Below are 22,270 nucleotides of genomic sequence, written 5' to 3'. Positions count from 1 at the left end.
ATGGCTCCCTTCGCCAGGGAGTGGCTTCCTTCTCCTTGCTTTGAATATGTCACCTGCTAATTTCCTGTGATACCCCTTCTTTCCTGTTTTGGAAGAAGGTAATTGTCAAACATTCGTAAAGATGCATTACTTTTTTTTTTTTTTATGTGGGACTAGTTCTACATCTTAATTTACAGGTCCAGGTGGAATAGGTTTCCATGATTTTCAGCAATTACATTAAAAATTCCTTTGAACTCCTGTTGTCATCAGGTGTAACTGTGCAGAAGTTTAGTCATGTCTTCCCTTCCTCATCCTTTTCTTAGAGACATCAAAGAGTGAACTCCATAAATTAGAAGCATGGTGACATTCTAGGAAATGCACTGGATTGCTACGCAGAAAACTTTTCTGTTTCTGTATTTCTGTTTGGTGATCTTAGGCCAAATAGATCTCGCTTCTGATTCCCCCAACCAATATGAATAATGATAATTCTATCTGTTGCAAAAGAACTTGGTATCTAAAGATGAAAAGCCATATGAAGAGCTAAATGTTATTACCATTTACATTCATTACATGAATATAGAAACCTGGGTCTTTCGTTTTTTCAGCTGGGTTGGTCCAAAGGAATACAAACTTTTAAGATCAAAGATGTAAAGAAGCAGCAATTATTTGTTAGAACTGCCAGAGAAATCTTGGTGGAAAGAGCAGATTAAAACTCTAAACCATTTTCCCAAGGAAAACGAGGGCTTGCAACTTGGTGTTAGCTGAGAAAGAACTGGGACTACTAGTGAAAAATAACCCCACACTGGAAATACCTTTATTGTATTGAGCTTTTGAAATACAATTAGATATATTGTATACAATACATTCCAACTCAAAAGAAAGTACAGCTTTTCTTACACATATTACTCTACATTTAATACTTTTTCCCTACAATCACTCATTTTTTCCAACATAAAGAAAGCACATAACATTATGTAGCATATATCGTAAGAAGCTAAAATAAATTAGGTCTTGAAAATCCCCATGGTATTCCCAGTTCTTTTTTAAAATCCTATTCTGACCAGTATAACCAGGAGTTAGTTAGCTGCTTTTTGTACTTTCCAAATTGTACAGATGCATACTGGTCATATCAAAAACTTTCTCTCCTACAAAGCCTGCACTGGTGTTCATTGCTAATGCATTTAAAGGAAAATAAGTTTTAACTTTGCATTAGTTTGCAGTGATTTTTGTCTTCAGAAATCAAACTCCACACTGCTTTCTAAATAGGAATGTAATTAATTTCTTTTTTTTCAACAACTAATTAGTTCACAGTTTCTACTTATGTATTGAACATGCACACTGACAGTTCTTCATGTGAAGAGGAAAGACATGAGGAAACAATACACATCATTTTAGCAATACTTTGTGAAGATATGTCTTAGCAATATCATGCAGTGTGTTTTGTGAGAGAACTGTACTCTTCTACCAGTTTCTTATTCTCATTGAATTTTTCCTGTATGGCATCCATTAAGTAGGCTGCAAAAGGAAACTGAAAAAGAAACACAGTAAGAAAAATTATCACTAAACTTCATTTTCTTCATGTGAAGAGCATTTATTAATATCTCTAAGCTATTACATATTTCATTTAGTTGTCAGAACTATCATGCATGCACAAATCCAATCTTTAAAGTTCACCTGCCTGGTTAGTGTCTGAAAATTTGCTCTCTATCATAAAAATGATAAAAGAACAGACTAAAATGAAAAAAAATATAAACACTTTATTGAACAATTCATGCTTTACTGACCATGTTAATGATGTAAAGTGCAGTACCAGCATCTCTGTTATTTATCTTCAATCAGCTGATCAATAAAAGGTTACAGTAATCTCTAGGGCATGCAGAAATGGTGGTGTATGTTCACTATTCTCTGGAGGGTGAGACAGAACTAACAGTACAGCTCTCATTGCTGTGGCAACTGCCTTAGAATCACACATGAAAACTTGCAAATAAAAAAAACCCAAAGCAAAACAAAACCCCAAACGCCAAAAGCTCCAGTCACATTGAGTAATATCTGCTCCTCTAAAACACAATACCAAAAAATTGTGTTTACATATTTACAGAAAATAGTTAAAACTTCCTCCAATATAAAAGATGTATTTGCACAATAAATGGCTTCAAAGAAAGTGATTTGGTGTATTTTTCAGTGTCATTGCTTTAAAGCTTAAAGCATTTTGCAGTCTTAGTGCATCAGTGTACTGTATGCTGGAAAGTACTTTTGGAGGTGGTACAAAACACCAGTTATTGCAGCTCCACCCAGAGAGTGGTGGGTGCGACTCCAGAGGGGAGCAGAACAGGTTTTGGTAACCCTTGGAAAGTCTCTGTCAGCTTCACAGAGCTCTATGAGCTTTCTGGAACTCCTGGTGAGGCCAGAGGTTACAAAGGGGTCAGTCCCAGACCAACAGTAACAGTTGGTATTGCTATCAGAAAGATATAATTTTACCTTATTAATGTCACCAGAAATAAATTATGTAAAATGTAGCAGTTGGTTCAGCAGGCCAATCACCAGCTTCCTCTGCTTTTCACAACTGTAGTTCAAGGCAATACTTTTGTATCTGGAACCACTCTCTAGTTCCACAAACAAGTATCACCAGTCTGATTACATTTTTCTACTTCTCTATTCCAACTTCAAGAGAAAATTGTATGGTACTAATACCTGATAATATTGTCTGTTTCCTAGATATATGAAACAAAAACTATAAAGTAAACAAGCCCAAATATACAAGAACATAAAATACAAACACTGGTGTAATGTCTGAACTGATAAAAAGATATTAATCTATATACTAACACCTATCATTACTAACAAGTAAAAAACCTATTATTCTAAAACAGTGCAAGAAAAATCTTGTTAATAGAAAGCACCTGTCATGAAGTGACTATAATGGCAATCCTACATATTGGTCTACAGATACTTTGCAGTTACAGAAAAAGGACAATAATATGCATTATTTCCCTTTTCTACAGGAAAGGGGGTATTAAAGAGCTGGTACTTGCTGGCCAGACGTGTCTCCATCTGCCGTAAATAACTTCTGCTTATGGTAAGAATTTTCCAGTAGTCATTTGCACCTGTCAATTTCTGCTGTACACTATTATGATGACTTTTTGGGGAATAGAGGGATACAAGTCACTGGCCACAAATCTTTTAAGAGTATTATAAGACATAATCTTATCTGAAGCTCTGTGACACTTGCAACTGAGCTTTATAAAAACTGACCCCAGCAACCTTTTCACTCTAATCCTCTCCTTTTCTAAATACATTTTTTTTTATGAGAACTCTATACCATTACCTCAAATAATCTAATTCTTCTTGCCTAGCTTGACTACATTCATTCCTGATACATTTCACCTCCTTAATGTTGTGCCTGAGACAAATGGTTTCTTATTGATGTCTCTGGCTCGTATCATTCTAGCTACATTTTACTTGCTGCTCACTACTCTCTGTAGCTTTCCTGTCATAGCAAAGTGATCTTTCAAGGACTCTTTCCATTTAAATCATTCATTTAAATCAAGATCATTTGAAAGTTGAATGTTATGCCATTCTTTCAACATTTGTTGATTTCAGAGAAAGTGCTGTGTGTTTTTATCTGGTTTTCTTTCCTTACAGACATCCAGCACTGGTTGATCTCTGCAGTCTTCATCTTTAATAGAAGCCTGTCAGATTTACTTTTAATGATGGCTCTGTAACTATCCTGGGAGGCTTCCCTCTACATTTCTCCCCAGAACTTCACAACTGTTGAAGATGTCTCTACTCCAAAGTATTAATCCCAGCTTTCAAACCTGCCATATGCTTGGGGAAGGCTTTGGGACTTTAGTGAGTGCTAAGCGCACACCTAAGGAGTGAAAGCTTGTTTATACCACTGATAATTACATATTTTAATACAGAATGATATTGCCTTCAAATGTTTTACAGTTATGTGTGCCACAACCAATTTATCTAAACACTAAGCATTAACAATGATAGCGAGGCTTTAAGAGAAATACTATTTAATTGATTTGTGTAAACTCAGAAAATCAGAGAGTGCGTATTACATGTGGATTTAAAGATTTTTATTTAGTTAGTTATCTTTAGCAGGATTTATTCTTTGATAACAGAAAGCTGTATGAATGAAATAGCATATTTCTTACACAACTTAGGAGAGAGATATCTTGTTGCACAGATAACTGTAAGGAAATGCAATCCTAAAGATTATGACAATTATTTCTTTCTCTCACCTATTTATTCTGACCCTAGGTATACCTCTTCTGGACATCCCTTCTGTAAAAAAAAAACCTAGTAACTAGTTATCAACCTCACATGACACAACTGAGTCTCACAGTGCACAGAAATATACCAAACTGCCAGTGAAAAGACTCTTATTAAATGGAAGGCAATGTTATTATTCTAATGAGACATAATGTCTCCATTCACAGAGAACAGTGTGACAGATTACAGTGGCCTCTGCTTCATGAAGTCTAAAATGTGTTAACGTAAAAGTATTTAGTTTCTGGAATACATAAATTAGTGGTTACATCTATTTTAAATCTCTGTTTAAAAGATATAATGCATTTAACCAACAACACTATGCAAACACACTGCAGAGCTGCCTCAAATTGAATTGAGTGAACCACAGAGAATAACCTGAAATAAAACTAGATGCTCAGATTATAATGAGCAAACCCTCCTAACTTCAGTATAAAATAAAAGTTTTTTTAAAATTATTAGAAAATTGCTTCACCTCACTATTCTTTCTTCATTCTGCTTTATGAACGCTGTATACATTATTTTATAAATACACATGTGCCTGTCTGTATTCCTATCCTGAGTAATCAAGCAAGTCTCTCTTGTTTGAAGTCCAGGACAGGTGACAGAATGTGTTTTTTGTTTGTGTGCATGACATAAACCACAGATTTATACCATAAAGTACTGCCAATGCACAGGATTTAGCTCTTATTCTCAAAATTACGAGAAAATCATGGTTACTTTCTGCTGGTCTGATATCAGTGTTAATGGTTAAGGGTATGGTTCAGACTGCACAGGTGCTGCTTTTTAAGGTGCAGGTACTTGAAACATCTGGTGATTGTGACAGTAGTGAGTTTGTGCAGGTGTTTTTGTGCATGCATTAACACATATGTGTGCATGTGAGCAAAGGACAATGAGCAGAGATGTGTTCAAAGAGAAGACAGATACAGGCTGGAGAGAGACTAATGAAAGCAAGGCAGACGAGTTCCAACCCAAGAAATTTGCAAGGAAATAACCACAGCTGTTAGTGTACATTCCCAGGTGATACCAGAGGAAATCTATATTTAGAAGCCAGTGCAAATCCTAAGAAGGGATTGGGGAAAATCCCTACAAATGAAGAGTGATTATACTGTTCCAAACCCTGTTTTGGAGTTGGATTACAGACATACCTAGAGAGTGCACACAGAACAGATTGGGGGGGGAGTTTTTCTGAAAGTTTTCACCACTGGAATATGATTTGTAGATTCTTAATGTTATGAGAGGAAAGATTTTATTAGACAGCTTTGTTAACATGAGATGTAATAGTCCAAGGAGTTACATAAGGAGGGACAGAAGGCAAGTGCTGCTCTATTATCTCGTAAGAGACCTGCTAAATCAATGCTGTCACTTGGTTTAATGCTTCGAAGAATTAGGCAGATGATTTGTCTTTTATTAAAGAATAGTTCTTGGAGACTTCAGGCAGTAAACTGGATTGGGCTAACATGCTGTACTCAAATACAAAATTATTAACAGGCTGTTCTGAGATGCTGTGCCTTACAATCCGTCACAATTAATGAAAGACTTGGGTGCTACAGGAAATCTTACCTACACTATGTGAAAAGAAGTAATCCTCTTGATTAAGCTATATAAGTTTCCTATGATGGGAAAAAGCTAGAGAAGATTGGTTGTTTGTATGATTATAAAAGGAGTGGTCCTACACTGTACCAAGTTAAAATAAAAAAAACCCAGATGTGAGGGAGAAAGTAGGTAGAAGCCTCACCTTGCCATGGAAGCTGTAAAGACACATACATTGAGATAACAATGTTTGTTCCCTCCTGTCCCAAATACCATTAACTGCTAAAAACTCAGTGATCTATAATGTAATACCTCACCTAGCTTCTCTCTCCCATGCCCAATCATTAATGAATAATCAGCCTGATGTCTCTGTGCATGGCTCAGATACCTCTGTGCAGGTACCAGGTATCTGTATGTGTTCCTGTGCAGCCTCTTCACATACAGGTTCTTCACAGGGAAGAGAACCTTTCACCTTTTATTCTAATGTCCATTACTAAGTTGTTTTATTTTCATACTTTAGTGACAACACTCTAGTAATTGGATGTTAACGTACAAATACAAAAAAAGCAACAGAAAAAAACACTTATTAGCCATTCAAGGTGTAAGTTCAGACAATAAGTGATTTTCTCCAGCACTTCAGAATTCAGAACATGTTTGTACTTTTTCATTATATGATTCTTATTTAAATAATAACATCCTGGTGCAGAGGTAGATGCCTATCAAATTGCAAGCTTCCTAGCAGTGGCGTAGTTTCTGCATGTGTTCCTCTAGTAATTGATAAAATAAGGACATAAACTCTGTGTTCTGTGAGCCTCAAGAATGTAAAAATATGTATCACTGAAATATTAGCGTTCTTGTAAAGCTGACAGAAGTCATAAGAGTCAGAAAGTCAAGTCATAAGAGTACAGAAAATAGAGGTACAGATGTAGTGTAAAACAGAGGTGTGGTATCCTTTATCCTTATACTTTAGGGAAATCTATAAAATGACAGTAAAAAGCAACTAGTGCTTCGCTCAGGACCCCCTCCCCAAATTCTAATGCAGCAGTAAAATGGCGTATGTCAGTAATAAAATAAAATGTCTATGACATTTTAAATGTTATTGTATTGTCACAGAGGAATAAAATTAGCTTGAAGAATGATCTAGAGGGATATGATGCAGTTCATTATGTATAACAGCAACAGCAGCAGTTTCCCAGTGTTCATAAAGGTTTCTCCATTAAATTTACCTCCAGTCAATAATTAGGAGTCCACAAATAAACCTAGGCAATTAAATCAATACTGCTGGGCAATTATGTTCCAAAGTCCTGGCTTAATGGCACCAAAAGACACTATATCAAACTGCAATATTAAGTGATCTGATGCAATTTTCAACTTAACGTTTTCTTAGGATAGCAGAAAAGGGCAAGCCTGCATCTTTGTTCAAGATGCAAACGGGTGCACAGTTTGCCAACCTGTAGCACTAAGTCTGTTATGAGCAAAGTCCTGGCAGAAAGCTTGAATTCCACCATGAGCTTTAGTTCTCTCAGCAGAAGTATTACCAATGCCTACTAAAGGAAACCACAACCGAGCTAAGCATTTTAAAGGGCACAGAGCTCTTCCATGAGCTTCTCCCAAAAAGAAACCAAGAAATCTCAGCAAGTTCCACCCATATGACTTACCATGGACAGAAATGAAAAGCAGAGCTGGCTGTTCCCAAAAAACAGTAATAGTGTCGCAATCCTAAAGATGGTCAGCTTGCCAAGAATTACTTTTGCCCTCAAAGCTCCTGCTGAGGAACTCCACAAGATGGAGCAAAAATCACTGAAAACCACTTTTAACTTGTGCACAAACTTATTCAGCTAAGAGCAATCAGCTTCTCTATGCTTAGCCAACATTTGCAATCCTTACACAGTTCGTTACATAGTCAATGACATCCTCACTCTCCAAGCTCTGGTTATTGCTGTCTGTCTATACCAGATGAAGGTAAGAGATAAAATGCTGCTTTGGATTTTTTAACGATTTACCAAAAAATGATAACAAAAATAGAAGAATTTTTTGCATAGTCCATGAATCTGATTCCTATTTTGCAGTCCACAATATGGAGAGAACCTCGACATTTATAATTAAAAAAAAAAAAATTATTGAAATGAAGGCAACTTAGTGAAATAGAAATGTTTGTGCTTTTACTGCTGAGTTCCATGTAACACTACAAGGTAAATTAAAATTTCAGTATTTCTTACAAAGCCAGTAAAAGCAAACTAGTATTTCCATCTCTTCTACCACAGCAATTAAGCAGTTCTAATGGTAGTAAGTTTTGATACTGAAAGAAGGAAAATCTGTAATTTCTTAAAAATCTGGTCATAGGACATAATCTAGACACAAAAGCTATTAATGATAAAATATATAAATCTGAATGTGAGTGTTCTCTTCAAGTGGCTTCAAAATATTTTCCATCCTTCACATTCTTAACTGAAATTAACTACTCCACTAATGGATCCATGCTAGTGAATATGCATTAGGAACACTGGATTTATAAATCAAATTTTATTTCTTTTCAGACATTAGCTACCCTTCATATGAATAAAGGAGATAACCAAAATATAATGGAAAAGTTTCAAGAGTCAGTGTGTGCTGTCAGTGATGTCCAAACAAAAGCTGACTATGGCTGGAAAACCAGGGCTCTCACCTGCCAATAAACTGCCCTTGATCACTTACAAAAGGGGAGCATCCCAGCAGACTCTGTGTGTATTAAAAAAAAGACTTGAAAGAGAAGAAAAAGTATCACACAGGTCACAGCGGCAGTCTCAATGGACCCCTCAGGGATTTCTGCTAGTCTCAGCCTTGTCATCGTCTATGCAGCTTTCCTCTCTGCCCAGAAAATGTCGATAGGAAAATGTTTGAGGGGCCTCTGGTGGAAATTTTTTCATTCTTTCTGCATTGACAGGATGCCAAATCAATATTTACTTCCCACTAACAAGCTGCTCGAGGTCTCAGTAGAAAATATTGTAGAGAATGCGAGAAGACACGATAATAAACAGCTGTCTGGCTATGAGGAAAACATGAATTGACTGGAAACAGGTCCACAGTAAAAGGTCACTGAAACCCATGAACTCCTCAGGTGTCCATATCAACTACTAACTTTAAAGGCACATAATAAAAAAATCTCTTTTTCCTAAGAGGCATGAGAGAATGGATGCTTTTCACTCTAGCAAGCGTTACACACTGCTTCAGTAATTTAATTAACACATTTGCCAAGATCTGTGCTGGTTTTCTCTAGCATTCTTTCACTGGTATCAGTTTCAGCTGTTAAGTGAGCTATCACAAATCCTTGGCTTATATCTCTTCATTTTTATACAGAGACTTTTATTTTTAAAGAAATAAAAAGGAAATGCTACAAAACAAGGATTTTACATTGCCTCATCACCACAGAGTGTTGGGCCATCAATGGCAACGTAATTACAAATGCAACAGATCAATTGCAACCTAAAAACACTTAGCTACTCAGAATAGAAAGTTATAATTCATTAAAGGAAGACACAAATTTAGCACCTGTGCTTCAAGAAGTTTCTGTATATACTGCAGCCATTCTTTATCTTTTTCAAATTCCATTTTTGTCTTTGTTGTTTCCTAAAAACAGAAAACATAACAGAGACACAGTATTTTGACACCACCTGAACTGAATACAATGAAAAAAAAAAAAAGGCAATTAGTAACTGGATATGCATTAAATAATCAGCATGTGGAAGTGGAAACAATGCTTGGAAAACTAGTTATCTGAAGCATATCCACCAAGTATGAAGGCTCTGTTAAATTTATGAACCTATTCTTGTGCATGTCCCTAGAAAAGTGCACAGATTGTTATTTTTACATAAATATATGAGTGTATGAGTAATCTATGTGCAAATTTTATAAGTTCAATGTAAAGGTTCTGGAGTCTCCAGAGTGATAAACAGATTATGTATCTAAAATCTGTGTGGTGTAAACTCATCACCCATATTTTAAATTTGTTTTCTATTTATAGTTAAGTATGCTTGTGTGCTTTACACATACATTCACAACAGGGATGATGACAAAAGATAGGATGTAGAAATTACTTTGAGAATGAGGTAGGGAACAATTTTGTCAAAAGTTAATCACTTTACAGGGGTGTATAAATGTTAGTAGACAGGATTTTATTCATACTCATGAATGTAATCCATGTCAGAACATACACGTAGCATGCACCTTTATGTAACCAATGTGAAAACTCTCTTTTGTGGTTTCTGTCATATAAAGCTCCAATGAGGCTAAACCTAAGTTATCACCAGAGTACTGTTACAGCTCAGTAGTCGTCAACTCCTAGACATTCTTGTTAAAATAAGTGTACAGGTATTACTGATCAGGCCTGAATAAATCTGGGTAAGAAATCTTATTACTTTATCTATTTAATAGAGGCTGATTTGATGAAACACTATAAAATACTTCCTAGCAAAATGTATAATAGAATCAACCAAAAAAAGACAATGGATACCCCTAGAAACCATCGATCTACTAGAAATACCTTGAACAGGTATTACAATTCAAGAAAGGAAGCATCAGTGGAATCAATCTGGCACAGCAAGACACATTCTGATTTTTATTTCATTAATGCAGAAGTCTATTTAAAATGTGTAACACTGCCAAATACTCTTATGAAAAAGGAAACTACTAAGGATTTTACAATTATGTCTCTTTACCTGCTTGCTCAAAACAGTACATTTATATTTTATTTATCCATGCTCGAAGTCTTGCCACGCTATGAGTCTCTAACCTGACCTTTTTAGTTAAATCCAATTGTTCTGTTCTCTATGTGTGTAAAGTTGAGCGATGAAATTCCAGCCTTTATCTAAAAACCTCAAGAATGGAAATACACAGCATCTTCTGATCTAGCCGCTTTTTACTGAGGAGTCCTTAAAATAACTTACCTCATCATCTTCTGCTTCTAATATCTCCTCAACATCAGCTGTTGAAACGTTAAGGATAGATGCTGCCAACTGAACAGACTCTTGGGAAAGACTCTTTTTGCATGCTCTTGCTTTTCCCATCTTTTTTGCCTGTTTGATTTTTGTTCTCAGCTCTTGTACGCTCTGCTGCAACTCTCTGGTTAGAGCCTGGAAGATTCAAGCAGGAAATGCTCCATTGCAATTTTTCTTACAGTGAAAATACTATGGAAAAAACAGTGTAATTTTGACTAAGGTCCTTTAGATGGGAATTATCTTCGTTCTGTGACTTTGCCTCAATAGGATAGATGCTGTAATGTTAAATAACATGGTATTTAGGAAAAAAAAAAAAAGAATTAGTACATTAAATCAGAAGATATTCTTCAACATAAGATACATTTTTTTAAAAACATCTTTAGCAAAATAAATATACATTTATAATGCCATCAATGGTAGACAAAGCAGCTTCTGCAAAATCAATTAAAAATCCTTCCCTGATTCAATCTACCAGAAATGTTCTTGAAATAACAACAGAAGTGTCAGGCTTTACTGTAGTCTGAGATCTTTTTAAAGCTCAGTCATACCTCACTGCATGAAGAAACACCAGTATACCTCTAATTCAAAATTGTAAATTCTGTTTCCCACCAAGACAAAGTAATTCAAAAACTGCCCTGACAAATTCTTCCTGACAAATTTTCTACAATTGAAATAATCTCAGTACTGGTTATCCATTGTTGATAAGCAGTACAGCCTTGGAGCACACAAGCCCAGTGTAAAATTATTGAAGGCTGGCATATTGAAGGGCTGTACTCTCTATGCAGCTGGTCTGTACAGGCAGCCAGGCTGTCTCTGCAAGGATGCTCTTCACAGGCTATGGGTGTTTTAAACAGATACCAGCTCAGTCAGTGGGAAGAAGATCAGGTGCCAGACCAGAACCATTGCTGGCATTCTTCTGTGATTCTATGATTCTTTAACTCTGGCTTTGATGAGGTCTGAAGCAGGGATGACAAAAGAAGCCTCAAATTTAGATCCCATTTCTGCTGCTGAAAACTGTTAGTTGGCTTTAAGCAAGAACTAGAGCTTGATAGGATGTCTGATTCTGCTAATGCTGCAGAATTAAACTGCCTTTATTATAATTGCAATTATTACAAGTGACTAATGAAGACAATAATAGGGGACAAATTTTTCTGTCATAATTTATGAAACATGCTATATGCTGCTAAACCAGAAAGGTGCTTGTAGCTAAAAGAAGAAAAACAGAAGAACGTTATTAAAAAAAAAAGTTCAAAGGGTTTAAATGATGGGAAAGGAGAACTATTACCTGCAGTGGAAAAATGGGATTAACAGGATTTAGTAAAGCTGATATAAAAATCTAGAAAAAGTTAAAAATTAGTGAGATGACTAGACAAAAAATTGTACTTCTGGTTATTGGGAAAGAGGAAGCCCAGCCAGTGTGAGGCCACTCTCCTTCATTTATTTAACACTAGAATAAAAGGAATGGTATGAAACCTCCTGCGGAAAAGACTTTGTTGACCTGAATGAAAGCTGAGTGGAATATAAACCTATTTTGGTTTTTGTTCCCCAACACCACACAAGCACCCAACTTGACTAGCACCTTCCACAGCTGAACATGAACCAAACTGCACTACAAAGAATTGATGGTTCAAGTTCCTACCTCTCCGAATCCTAAAGTTTCCTGGTTCCATGAAATAATGATAAACATTAGTAAGAAACAAGAGTTGTATAACTGAAGTTATTTTGTTTCAATATTTATACAACATGACAAAAAAAAAATTGTCAAAGCAGAGCAAGACCATTTTATTTAAAAATTGTTGGGTGAGAGACAAGAGCAGTAACTCATTGTCAGAAGATCCTCCTAGCATATTTAACTTCCATGACTCAAACAGAACTGTGATTGTCAAGAGACACCTGGGCTGAGTTTAAAATGAGAGAATAAAGTTTTATTTCGATCCTCACATGTTGGACTCATCTTATTAAGCTATCTCTCACTAGTAGCTGATTAACTCGTGAAAATTCTCCTGCAGAATGTCTTCAGCTCATAGAAACCAACTGCAGAATTATTAAGCCTGTTTATTGGCATTTGGGGTAAAGTACTTTAAATCCTCTAGTGTATTCAAAATACAGTTGTTAGAGAGCATTTGCTGATATATTTCAAAGAGATTGCAGCAGCTTAATCTGATTCCAAGATTTGGTTCTTCTTCTACCACTTCTCAACATTTTTATTTATTACCTAAAGTTTAATTATTAAAATCAAAATCATCCTATTACAAATTTTGGGACAGGAAGTACAATCAAATTTGTTTCATTTTCTGATTCAAGTGTAGGCCCTTCCATCCACAGTATTTCCAACAAAATACCTTGTACATTGACCTGTCTGCAAGTACAGAGCTGTGAGGACTGAACAAACTCAAAATGTCATAGGCAGGGAGCTACAGCAACTTTGACCAAGTTCTTAGAAGGAAACAGAATAAGACAGCAGAGAGCCTCAAGTAGAAAATCACAGACAAATTACAGATAAATCACAACAGGTTTCTGTAGCATTTTAACTGGTCCTGCAGTAAAATGGCTATGTCAACATATAGGAGATGTATTTGACAACGGACAAATAAGGTCAACTGTATTTCTTCAGTCAGATTGAATCAGCTTCCCAAATTTACAAGTAAGGAGATCAAGCTAGAAGATACACATTTGTATACTGGTGTACAGAAGAAAGGGAAATTAAAGGACTAAAATACCAAGAAAAGTAACTGCAAAGCCACATGGAAAGACTATAAATAATTATAAAAAGCAAAGCACTAATATATGCTAATAAACAACATTCACTTGAACATCTCAGACATTGCCAGACAGGTCTCATTATATTATTACATAAATGTTATTGCTGTATCCAAACTCCAAAAGAGGTTCATGATGAATGAGCACGCTGACAGCAATAGCAACAGTAGAACCCAGAAACTACAAGTCCACTGTGCTTGCCTTGTATTTTAAGTATTCCAGAAAGGAAGGCACCAGAAAGACCCTGAAGAATCACAGCAGCAATTAAAACAAAAATCAAGGTAAGAGGACATTACAATTAATAGATTTTGATATGCAAGCATACACATTACATATAATCTTAGTAGATTGTACTCACAGAGGACTTGAACTTCAATTCTTTTTTTTTTCTGATCAGTTCTAATAGGCTAAAGCATATGTTAAATAGTCCTCATATAAGAGAAATAAAGGTACTTTATGGACTTTCAAACCAGATACTCAGAGACCAGCTATTTTTGAACCTGCCTTCTTCACATTATGAAGTTGCAATGATAAAGTTTTGACATGCATTTTTCACTTGGTAAATGCCTTAAGGATATAGCTTCCATATGATTTTAGGCTGTTTTTTCAGTTAATATATTCTCATATGTCATATACAGATGCATTCACATGCTAAATTGTTTACTTATTAGCAATTTCATTTACATGTCAGTTTCTGCTTTACTACTGAAATGTTCAAAGTCAAAGCCATACAGGTCTTTAACTGAGCTGGGAAGAACTGTTTCCAAAATGAAAATTACGAAACCCTTTGAGTTGACTAACATTGGGTTTATCAGTGAATCTACTGAAGCCAGTGTAATACCATTCTTTGATTAAGAAACTGATCCAACACATTCTGGAGCTAAGCATAGGATTTTAAACTAAAACATTTCCCACTGTGTATTACAGAATTGCTTTTGAAAAAAATCTATAAGCATACATAGGTGACACAAACCGTCTCTAACAGCATCAATGCAGAATACGACTTCTGTACTATATTGATGGAAGGTAAAAATGTCTTTATTAGCACTCGTAATACTAGGATTTGATCTGTTCTCTGTTTTTGTTTTTTCCTTTGGTGTCAAATCTAGGGGGTATTTTGTAAGTAAAGCCATTTTCCCAACTTAGATGTTACCATCAGAGTTATTCCTATGGGACATACTTAAATGTTACCAATCAACTAGAATAGGAATCACTGACTAATTTGTGAAAATAAATCTACAACACATCTTGTTGGACCACTGCGATCGCTATTGGCCTGACTAGGAAAAAAAAAAAAACAACAAAAAAACGAAGCTTAAAATTTTAACAATATGAGATTAAAGTACCCAGCTTTTAAAAATCAGCAGTAATTGTTTCATTATCTACCAACTCCATAAGTTTATATAGTATATATCTACTGAGTTACATATATTTCTAAGATAATCTCCCTCACAAGCCTTTTTACTTTTTTTTCACAACCTAAAATATTAATTCCTAAGATAACAGGTTTTGATTTTACTCTCAACACTTCTTAGCACTTTTTCTTTTCCCAGTTTTGAGATGTATAAAGATTATGGTCTTCTTTCATTTAAAAGGGCACATTTATTTAAATGCTCAAAGCTGTGGTGATACACAGAACCTGAGAACACACTTAATAAGATTTTTACATCCCTAAAATCTCTGACACTAGTTGATTCTGAAATTGACACAAATTGATCAATGGCCCCAAGTAATATGACCACCTCAATGCCTACAATTATTATTGGAATTATCATATTAACTTACATATTTTTTTGCTATTGTTTTTAGTATAATAAAACTCAATGGTCCCCCAAAATACCAAAGTCTGTTGCAGATCTCATGACAGAAGCCATGGCTCATGCTAATTATGGAAAATGTTAAGCTTTCCTGTGCTTTGTACAATAGTAATAATGTTGTGCTGGGTCCGGCTGCGATGGAGTTAACTGTCTACCAGTAGTTCCTATGATGCAATGTTTTAGATTTGTAACAAAACCAGTGTTGAGAAAGGATTACCACACCAAATAGCTCACAATCAACAACCCAAAACCAGAATGGACAAAGTGACACAAAGAAATGACATCAAGCACTGTTTCAGCAACTGAAACAAGCGTTCACATTTCTTCAAGTCAAGTAGTTACTTAGTCCTTATTGCCTCTCTAAAAACAACTTACAAATTACTTTCAATAATAATGTCACAGCATGATTGATGCATTTCAGAGAAAGTAAAAAGTCTTTTAGAGTAATTTCATTTTTTATACATATACATTTACATAATTTAAATTACCTCAACCAGCCCCTTCACTTGAAAAAATACACCTTCTAGGCATAACTTTTTTTCAGCTGGAAAAGGGACAAGAGTGCAGACAAGAAAAAAAGACAAGATGGACCACTGCGTAAGATTTGTCTGGCCAAGGGCTAGAACATGCAGCATTCTGACCCATGGGAGTAAGTCAGACTCAGGAGGTTAACTTAATCCTTATGATCCCCAGAGATCACATGTGATTTCAGACTCCAGCAGATGCCCTGAAAGTACCAGATATTAAAGTGGTAGCAACTTACCTTTCACCAGTGTCACACATTTATAATGTGGTGTCTTGGTTTTATTTACCTGTCTTCAGCCAATGTTTCTGTGCTAATCCTACAATTTAGGAACATAGGTGTACAAGCTAGGTGGCTCAGCTCTTTATTTCTACATATTTGGAAGTAAGAAAATTAAATTAATTTAAAATTATATTAATTTGGTGGTTATTATCTTTTAAATCAAGAATTAAGTAAACAAACAAGCTATAGAATGCATTAAAACTCAAAAAAAAACACCCCAAAAAGATACACTCAAGGGAATATCAGAGTGACAATACTACATAAAAGCTACCAGAGCTCTGAAGTTTCAAAAGCTAATGCAATAAAGAACTGAAAGGGAGAAATATACCCAGTATCTACCTTTCTAGGTATCAGATTGATATATATATATATATACATATATAAATGAAAAAACCAAATCTTATGTTGACTGGCACTGAGAAGTGCTCACAACTTCACAGAGATGACTGGAAGATGAAAGCACGCAGTACCTGGAAGAAATGCCTCACTTGAAGACCTTTGATGAATTCCATTTTGCATAAAGATTGAAAAATTGGAGTATATACAAAATAATGCAATACTGCAGTTGCATCTACAACTTTATTTTTCACATCCATTAATACAAGCAAATCTGAAAACACATGAGCATAAATAAGGATACAACAGACAAGACCTGAAAAATTACTTGAAGTAATTTTAAATACCTCAAAGTGATTTAAAAACCAGCCTCTTCTACCTCTGTGGCAAAAGCTATCTTCAGTTTGTAGTCCATCATCCTAGCCCAACCCTGCCTTGTTCATTGCTCTGAGCTATGGGTGACAGACTGTGAACTAGAAAAGGTGAGTTCAGTAATATCCCAAACCTAAACTATAGTAGGAACTTCTGGGAAAGTGTAGACAGATTTGCACAGTACTGTTTTACAACTACTAAAGCAAAACCCTCTGCTGCTTTCCCTTGAGTCACACAGTATAAAAGGGCCTCAGGATTTCAGTGTTTGAACAGGAAAGTCAGCTTCCTGGCATTTAGAAAAGCAGATCCAAAAATCAGTTAAAAAGCAACAGGGAAGAAGAATATTAAGGTACAGTGACAGAAATAAGCAACTATGTTGCATAAAATTTGATAATCAGTTTCCTATCACAGGCAAGACTTTAACTTGTACTAAAATGACAGCTTGAATTGTGTTATTTCTGCTTGCCATAGGAGAACAGAGGGGACAAAGCCTCACTTGGCTAGCAACTGTTTATATACTGTATTTCTCCAAAGAACCTTTGCTACCTATCTCACCCCACACCGTCTACCAAAATACTATTCCTTGATTCAAAGCCATTGCAAACAAATTATTTCTTTATAACAATTTATTTTCAAGTACAAAATTGAGAATGCTCTTTTGACTGCATTTTCTTAACCAGCTCCAGGTGCAGAAAACCATAGGGAAGAATATTAAAAATAATTCAACCTATATTTGACATTTATAAGAAAAGGATATTGAATACACTGTACTGTGTCCTAAAAGATTTTTCAATTTATTACAAGCTAATAAAAAAGTGACTTAAGTAATGACCAGTTTTTAATTTTAGATTGTTTTCAAAACAAACCATATTTAAACAAAGATACAGCAGCAGACTTATTCTGACCAATTACAATGTAGCTTATATTTCTGTAGAGAAGTAGACAATATATACTTAAGATTATACTTACATGTTTTAAAATTCCCTGTGTGATTCAAAATCAGGGGATTTTGTATTACTGGTTAGCTTTTTCTCTTTTGCTTTTCTAATCCTCTCTCAATAACTGTATATCTAACATACTTTCCCTGAAATCTTGTCTTAAAAATCTGTTTCTTTTCATAACAGTCATTGTAACATGACTTTAGGCAGAATGAAGCCCCTCCTAGGGCATCAGCTGGGCACCTAACTAAGAATATAGCGCAGATACTTACTGCTGTGAGGGACATTTGGTCATATATGATATTACAGCTTTACAGTTCTCTAATCTCTCCTGCACATTAAGCTTTAACTGTAAAGAAATTGTAGACCCAAATGTTTTCAGAGTGATGCTTTTTTTTAAAGTGTCAGCAAACACTGCCTAGTTTTCATTGCACTATTGCTAAATTTTCAACACAAGTACCATGTTTTGTGACATATAATGGAAGAAAAATAGTTTTCTTTTTAGCAGAGAGTGAGTTGAAATATGTATAATCAGCGTGGGATGACAGGCAGAATATTTCTGTCAAACTATATTGGTTTCTAAAATTATATTTATGTGAAATGGGCAATAATAATAATTTAAAGTCCTATTTACTTCAGCATTTAAGTCCTACCTCATTTACATTAATTTTTTCTCTGCTGTAAATTCTTTGGTTTCAACAGAATTACCTCTGATTTACACAGGTGCTAGCAAAAGTAGCATAATTCCTTTAAGACATCATATATATTACAGTTATTTACACAGAGAAAAAAAAAAAGACACTGATAAAGATTATACAGCTTTATACATGTGTAGCAAGAGATGCCTGGGATCTTAGAGAGTTTATTATGTGAATAGTTAGGGCAGACAAAGTCAGTTCAGTTCTACTGGACATGGCAAACAAAGAATATTCAGGGCAGACCAAGGAATACTGAGGTGAAGCAACACTCCAAAGGTCACATAGCAGGTCAGTGACCACAATGTGAAGAGCACCAAGATTTCCTGATGCACAGTTCTGTATCTGAGCTTATGCTATCTTTCTGCAGAAACACACAAAAAGCATAAAAACTCTGCACCAGATGCTCTGTGTAAGACCACTGCACTGCTGAAACAAACATGTTTTAAAACTAATTTAAGAGGTCAGCTCTGACATTCCTTACACTCTTAAAAAAAATAAATCCATAGATCTTATCAACTGTGTTTTATAAAAATACTGTCACTTATTTTTTTTATATATGTTTTCACCCTCTTAAGGATCTTCCATCCCTCTCTAGCTTTTTTGGCATGTCTGTTGCAGAATTCTCTCAACTCTCATCTTGTTTATTACTGCATAGACTTCACAAGGCTCTGTACATAGGTGCTTTCTGTTCTCTCCGCTTCAGCTTGCCTTGTTAGTAATCAGATCAACATACATTGAACAATTAATTCTATACAAACTCTTAAATAAATCATTGCTGGAGACTCTTCTTCTCCTTTCCAAGTTTTGCTACATTTCCCATCATTTTGCATAAAAGTTTTCCAATAATTTAAAACCTAGAGCTTTTACCATGTATTTTGTACTCATGAGATCTTCCCTCAAGTCTTCCAGTTACCTCTTTCGCCAGTCAGCATAGTTTCTGTCTTTTAGACCAAACTGGCCATTATCTTTAAACTAGGCATCTTTCTAACTATTTCCAGATTACGCACAGGGTTGAGTGTCAGTTTTAGAAAGCAGTTTCTCCGACCCATTTAAAGGAATCACAGGTGTATCTGTGACCTTTCAGTGACTGGACTGCAGAGACTACAAGCAGCTCCCAGCTGAGCCTGCTGCAGTTTCATTCTCTGAAAAACTTAAGATTTTTTTTTTTTCCTTAGGAAGACAAGGAAGTTATTTCTGCGTTGGTGAAAAAAGTTACCTCTTCAGCTCGTTTCACATAGTAGCTACTGTTAGAGAGTCACAGTTTATTAGAATGGTTCCCAGGCACTTTTAAGAAAAATTAAAGCAGAGCTAATATCAGCAAAGTCACCTGTGTAAATCAGACACACATCTAAACTTCGTATGAAACATGTATGTGCAGCTACAGAAACCTGACAGACATTAATATAGAGAGGGATATAAAAAAAACCACCCCAACATATTTTGCATCTCTTATAATCTGTACCTACCATAGTAAAACACTAAAGTGAAGTGCTATCCTTCTAAGCCTAAAAAACAAAGAAAAAGTACGCAAAAGCTTTTCAGAATTTCTCTATTTATTCTTTGTTTTTAGTAATCAAGATTTTATCCATTAAGACATCTACATTATATGCTGGTGCTGACACACTATATGCATCACTAACCATATGCCTTCTGTAAAATCTAAGAGTTCAGCCATTCACTTCATTCATTAAAATTCAGAGGGACTATTATTATGTTTACAGTCTAATAGATATTCACTGTCACTATTCAGGCCTCTGATTCAATTTGCCTAAATCCCAGATGCAGAGTAATCCTGATGGAGATCAGCTTAATTTATCATCATTTTCTTCTCAGAACCAAGAAAGGTTGGTATTTCATAATAAAAGCTGTGTTTCTCATTTTTTCCTAAAGCAGGACACATAGTGAAAAAGAAGTAATAAAGTCCTGATATTTTTAATAGTAAGATTTTTTTTTCAGTTACATAACTTTTGCTTTGCTTATAGAACACCTTCTCTTAAAGAGGTGTATTCTGCAGCATACTGATTCTCATCAGACTGGAATACAACCCTGTAACCAAACATTACACTGATTCTGACTGAACACAGATTGGCATACTCATCATCTACTCCACACTATAGAAAATAATCACTCTGGGTATACTTTTCTAGGTAAAGTGTTGACAGTTTGGACTGTAACAAATGAAATACACTTATCTTTTGACTTCTAAGTGTTCCCTATGGAGATCATTTGCTAGCAACCTGAAGTCATGTTAAGGTGTCCACCTTCAAATCAAAACTGAGAGTACTGATTTATGTAAATGATACTATATGCTGTCATTTGCAAAATGTGCCAATGACCCCCTGAAGGAAACTGTTTGATAAAACAGTTCCAAATTGGCATGGTTGATAAAAAATTGTGCAAACTTTTCAAGAAAAAACAATTTTCACCTGTGCAGCAAACTACAGTTCTATTTCAATAAAAAGTTAGTCCATTTTTTTCAGCTATAAAATTTTACAATTACCTATTATGTTTAGCATTTTTAGATGAAGAAACAAGTAATCATTCAAATGGCATCTTGCATCTGATCTGGTTACCCATATAAAAAACATGTTCTGCACACCCTGGCTCTGGAAGAAGCTGGAGCAGTAGTACTGCCAAGAAAACTGAATCAACACGATTTGAGAATACATTCACCTATGGTGAACATTTCTTATTCTGTCACCATAACTGGGGAGTTCTGAGAGCCCCATGCGAGGATTTACTTCTATCCAAAGAAGTAACTTTGTAGCTGGAGGTACAGGCAAGTAGCAGCGTACTTGTGTTGCTCACCTGTTGGAAAGGAGCTGATAAAAATCAACAGAATATTTCCCAAATATGTGAGCCTTTCAACTCAACTACAAATGATTTTTTTTTTAGATAAAAAGCAAACAGGACATGATCTGCATATGGCCATTCTGAGCAGAATATGTTTTCTGGCAATGCTCTATCTTACCCAACACAGAACAGTTCCAGAGAAAAAGACAATTATGGTAAACAACAAGAACTAGCCAAATTACAGGAATTTTTAACACAAAGTTATTTAAATTAGTTAGTTAATTAGATTTTTTTTTTTTTAAAGGAAGAAGTTTCATGTGACATTTTCAATTAGCACTGCCATTAGAAGGCAGTCCCAGTATCTCTAGCCTGCAAACAAGTAAACCTGTCCCTGCTCTACCCTCTGTGGTACACAAAAGCTGATGCTCTGGGTTTTCAAAAGGTTAACTGCATTTTCATGAGCTAGCTCACGCCTGACCCATATACTGTTTATTATGACATTTCACAAGTGGAGGAAGGAGGAACTTTCATAGGGGCAGAAGTGAGGGTCACTCAGAAGTGGAATTTTTAACAGAAGTGTTAAGTTATCTTAAATTGCATATTAAACTACAGTCCAAGATAGCAGTAAGAAAATATGCCATGTGATGTGAGGATTCCAGGTGAATTGCAAAGAGGTAAGACAGGCTTGGGTATAAGGTAAGTTGACTGAATGTCAAATGACTGGCAGAACATCACTCAGACAAGCAGAGGAAGAATAAAGCCTCTGACATGTGTGGCTGCACGTAGCTGTATATCAAACAACTGAGGAAGAATAAAATGCACCTATCTTAAGCCCTGCTCTGAGAAGCAGAAAGAAGGCAGATGTCTTAAGAGAGTCAATGTTAGATCCCCAGGTAAATCCACTAAGCTTGCCAAGTAAACTGCCACGGGTCTTGATTTTGGCAGTCAGTTCTATCAGATGGTTATACTGGAGACCTATCAAGAAAAA

The 22,270-nt window shown here is 35.4% G+C and overlaps 1 protein-coding gene across 5 annotated transcripts in view; it reads right to left on the bottom strand.

Moving 5' to 3' along the window:
* Window positions 1-764: 764 nt before the first annotated feature.
* Window positions 765-22,270, bottom strand: part of CNTLN (centlein) — a 195,481-nt gene continuing 173,975 nt past the window's right edge. For 4 of the 5 annotated variants that reach the window (XM_051643115.1, XM_051643116.1, XM_051643118.1 and 1 more), the window contains 3 exons: window positions 10,713-10,898; window positions 9,319-9,396; window positions 765-1,507 (listed from right to left, as the gene is read on the bottom strand). In XM_051643115.1, the coding sequence (XP_051499075.1) occupies window positions 1,406-1,507; window positions 9,319-9,396; window positions 10,713-10,898 (366 nt within the window). In that variant the 3' untranslated portion in view covers window positions 765-1,405. The remainder of the gene's footprint in view (window positions 1,508-9,318; window positions 9,397-10,712; window positions 10,899-22,270) is intronic. The other variant, XM_051643120.1, reaches the window with a different exon arrangement.

The sequence above is a fragment of the Apus apus genome, chromosome Z (assembly GCF_020740795.1).
Source record: "Apus apus isolate bApuApu2 chromosome Z, bApuApu2.pri.cur, whole genome shotgun sequence".
Lineage (NCBI taxonomy): Eukaryota > Metazoa > Chordata > Aves > Apodiformes > Apodidae > Apus > Apus apus.
The sequence above is the reverse complement of the archived record's forward strand: the minus strand, read 5'-3'. Positions and strand labels throughout refer to the sequence as shown.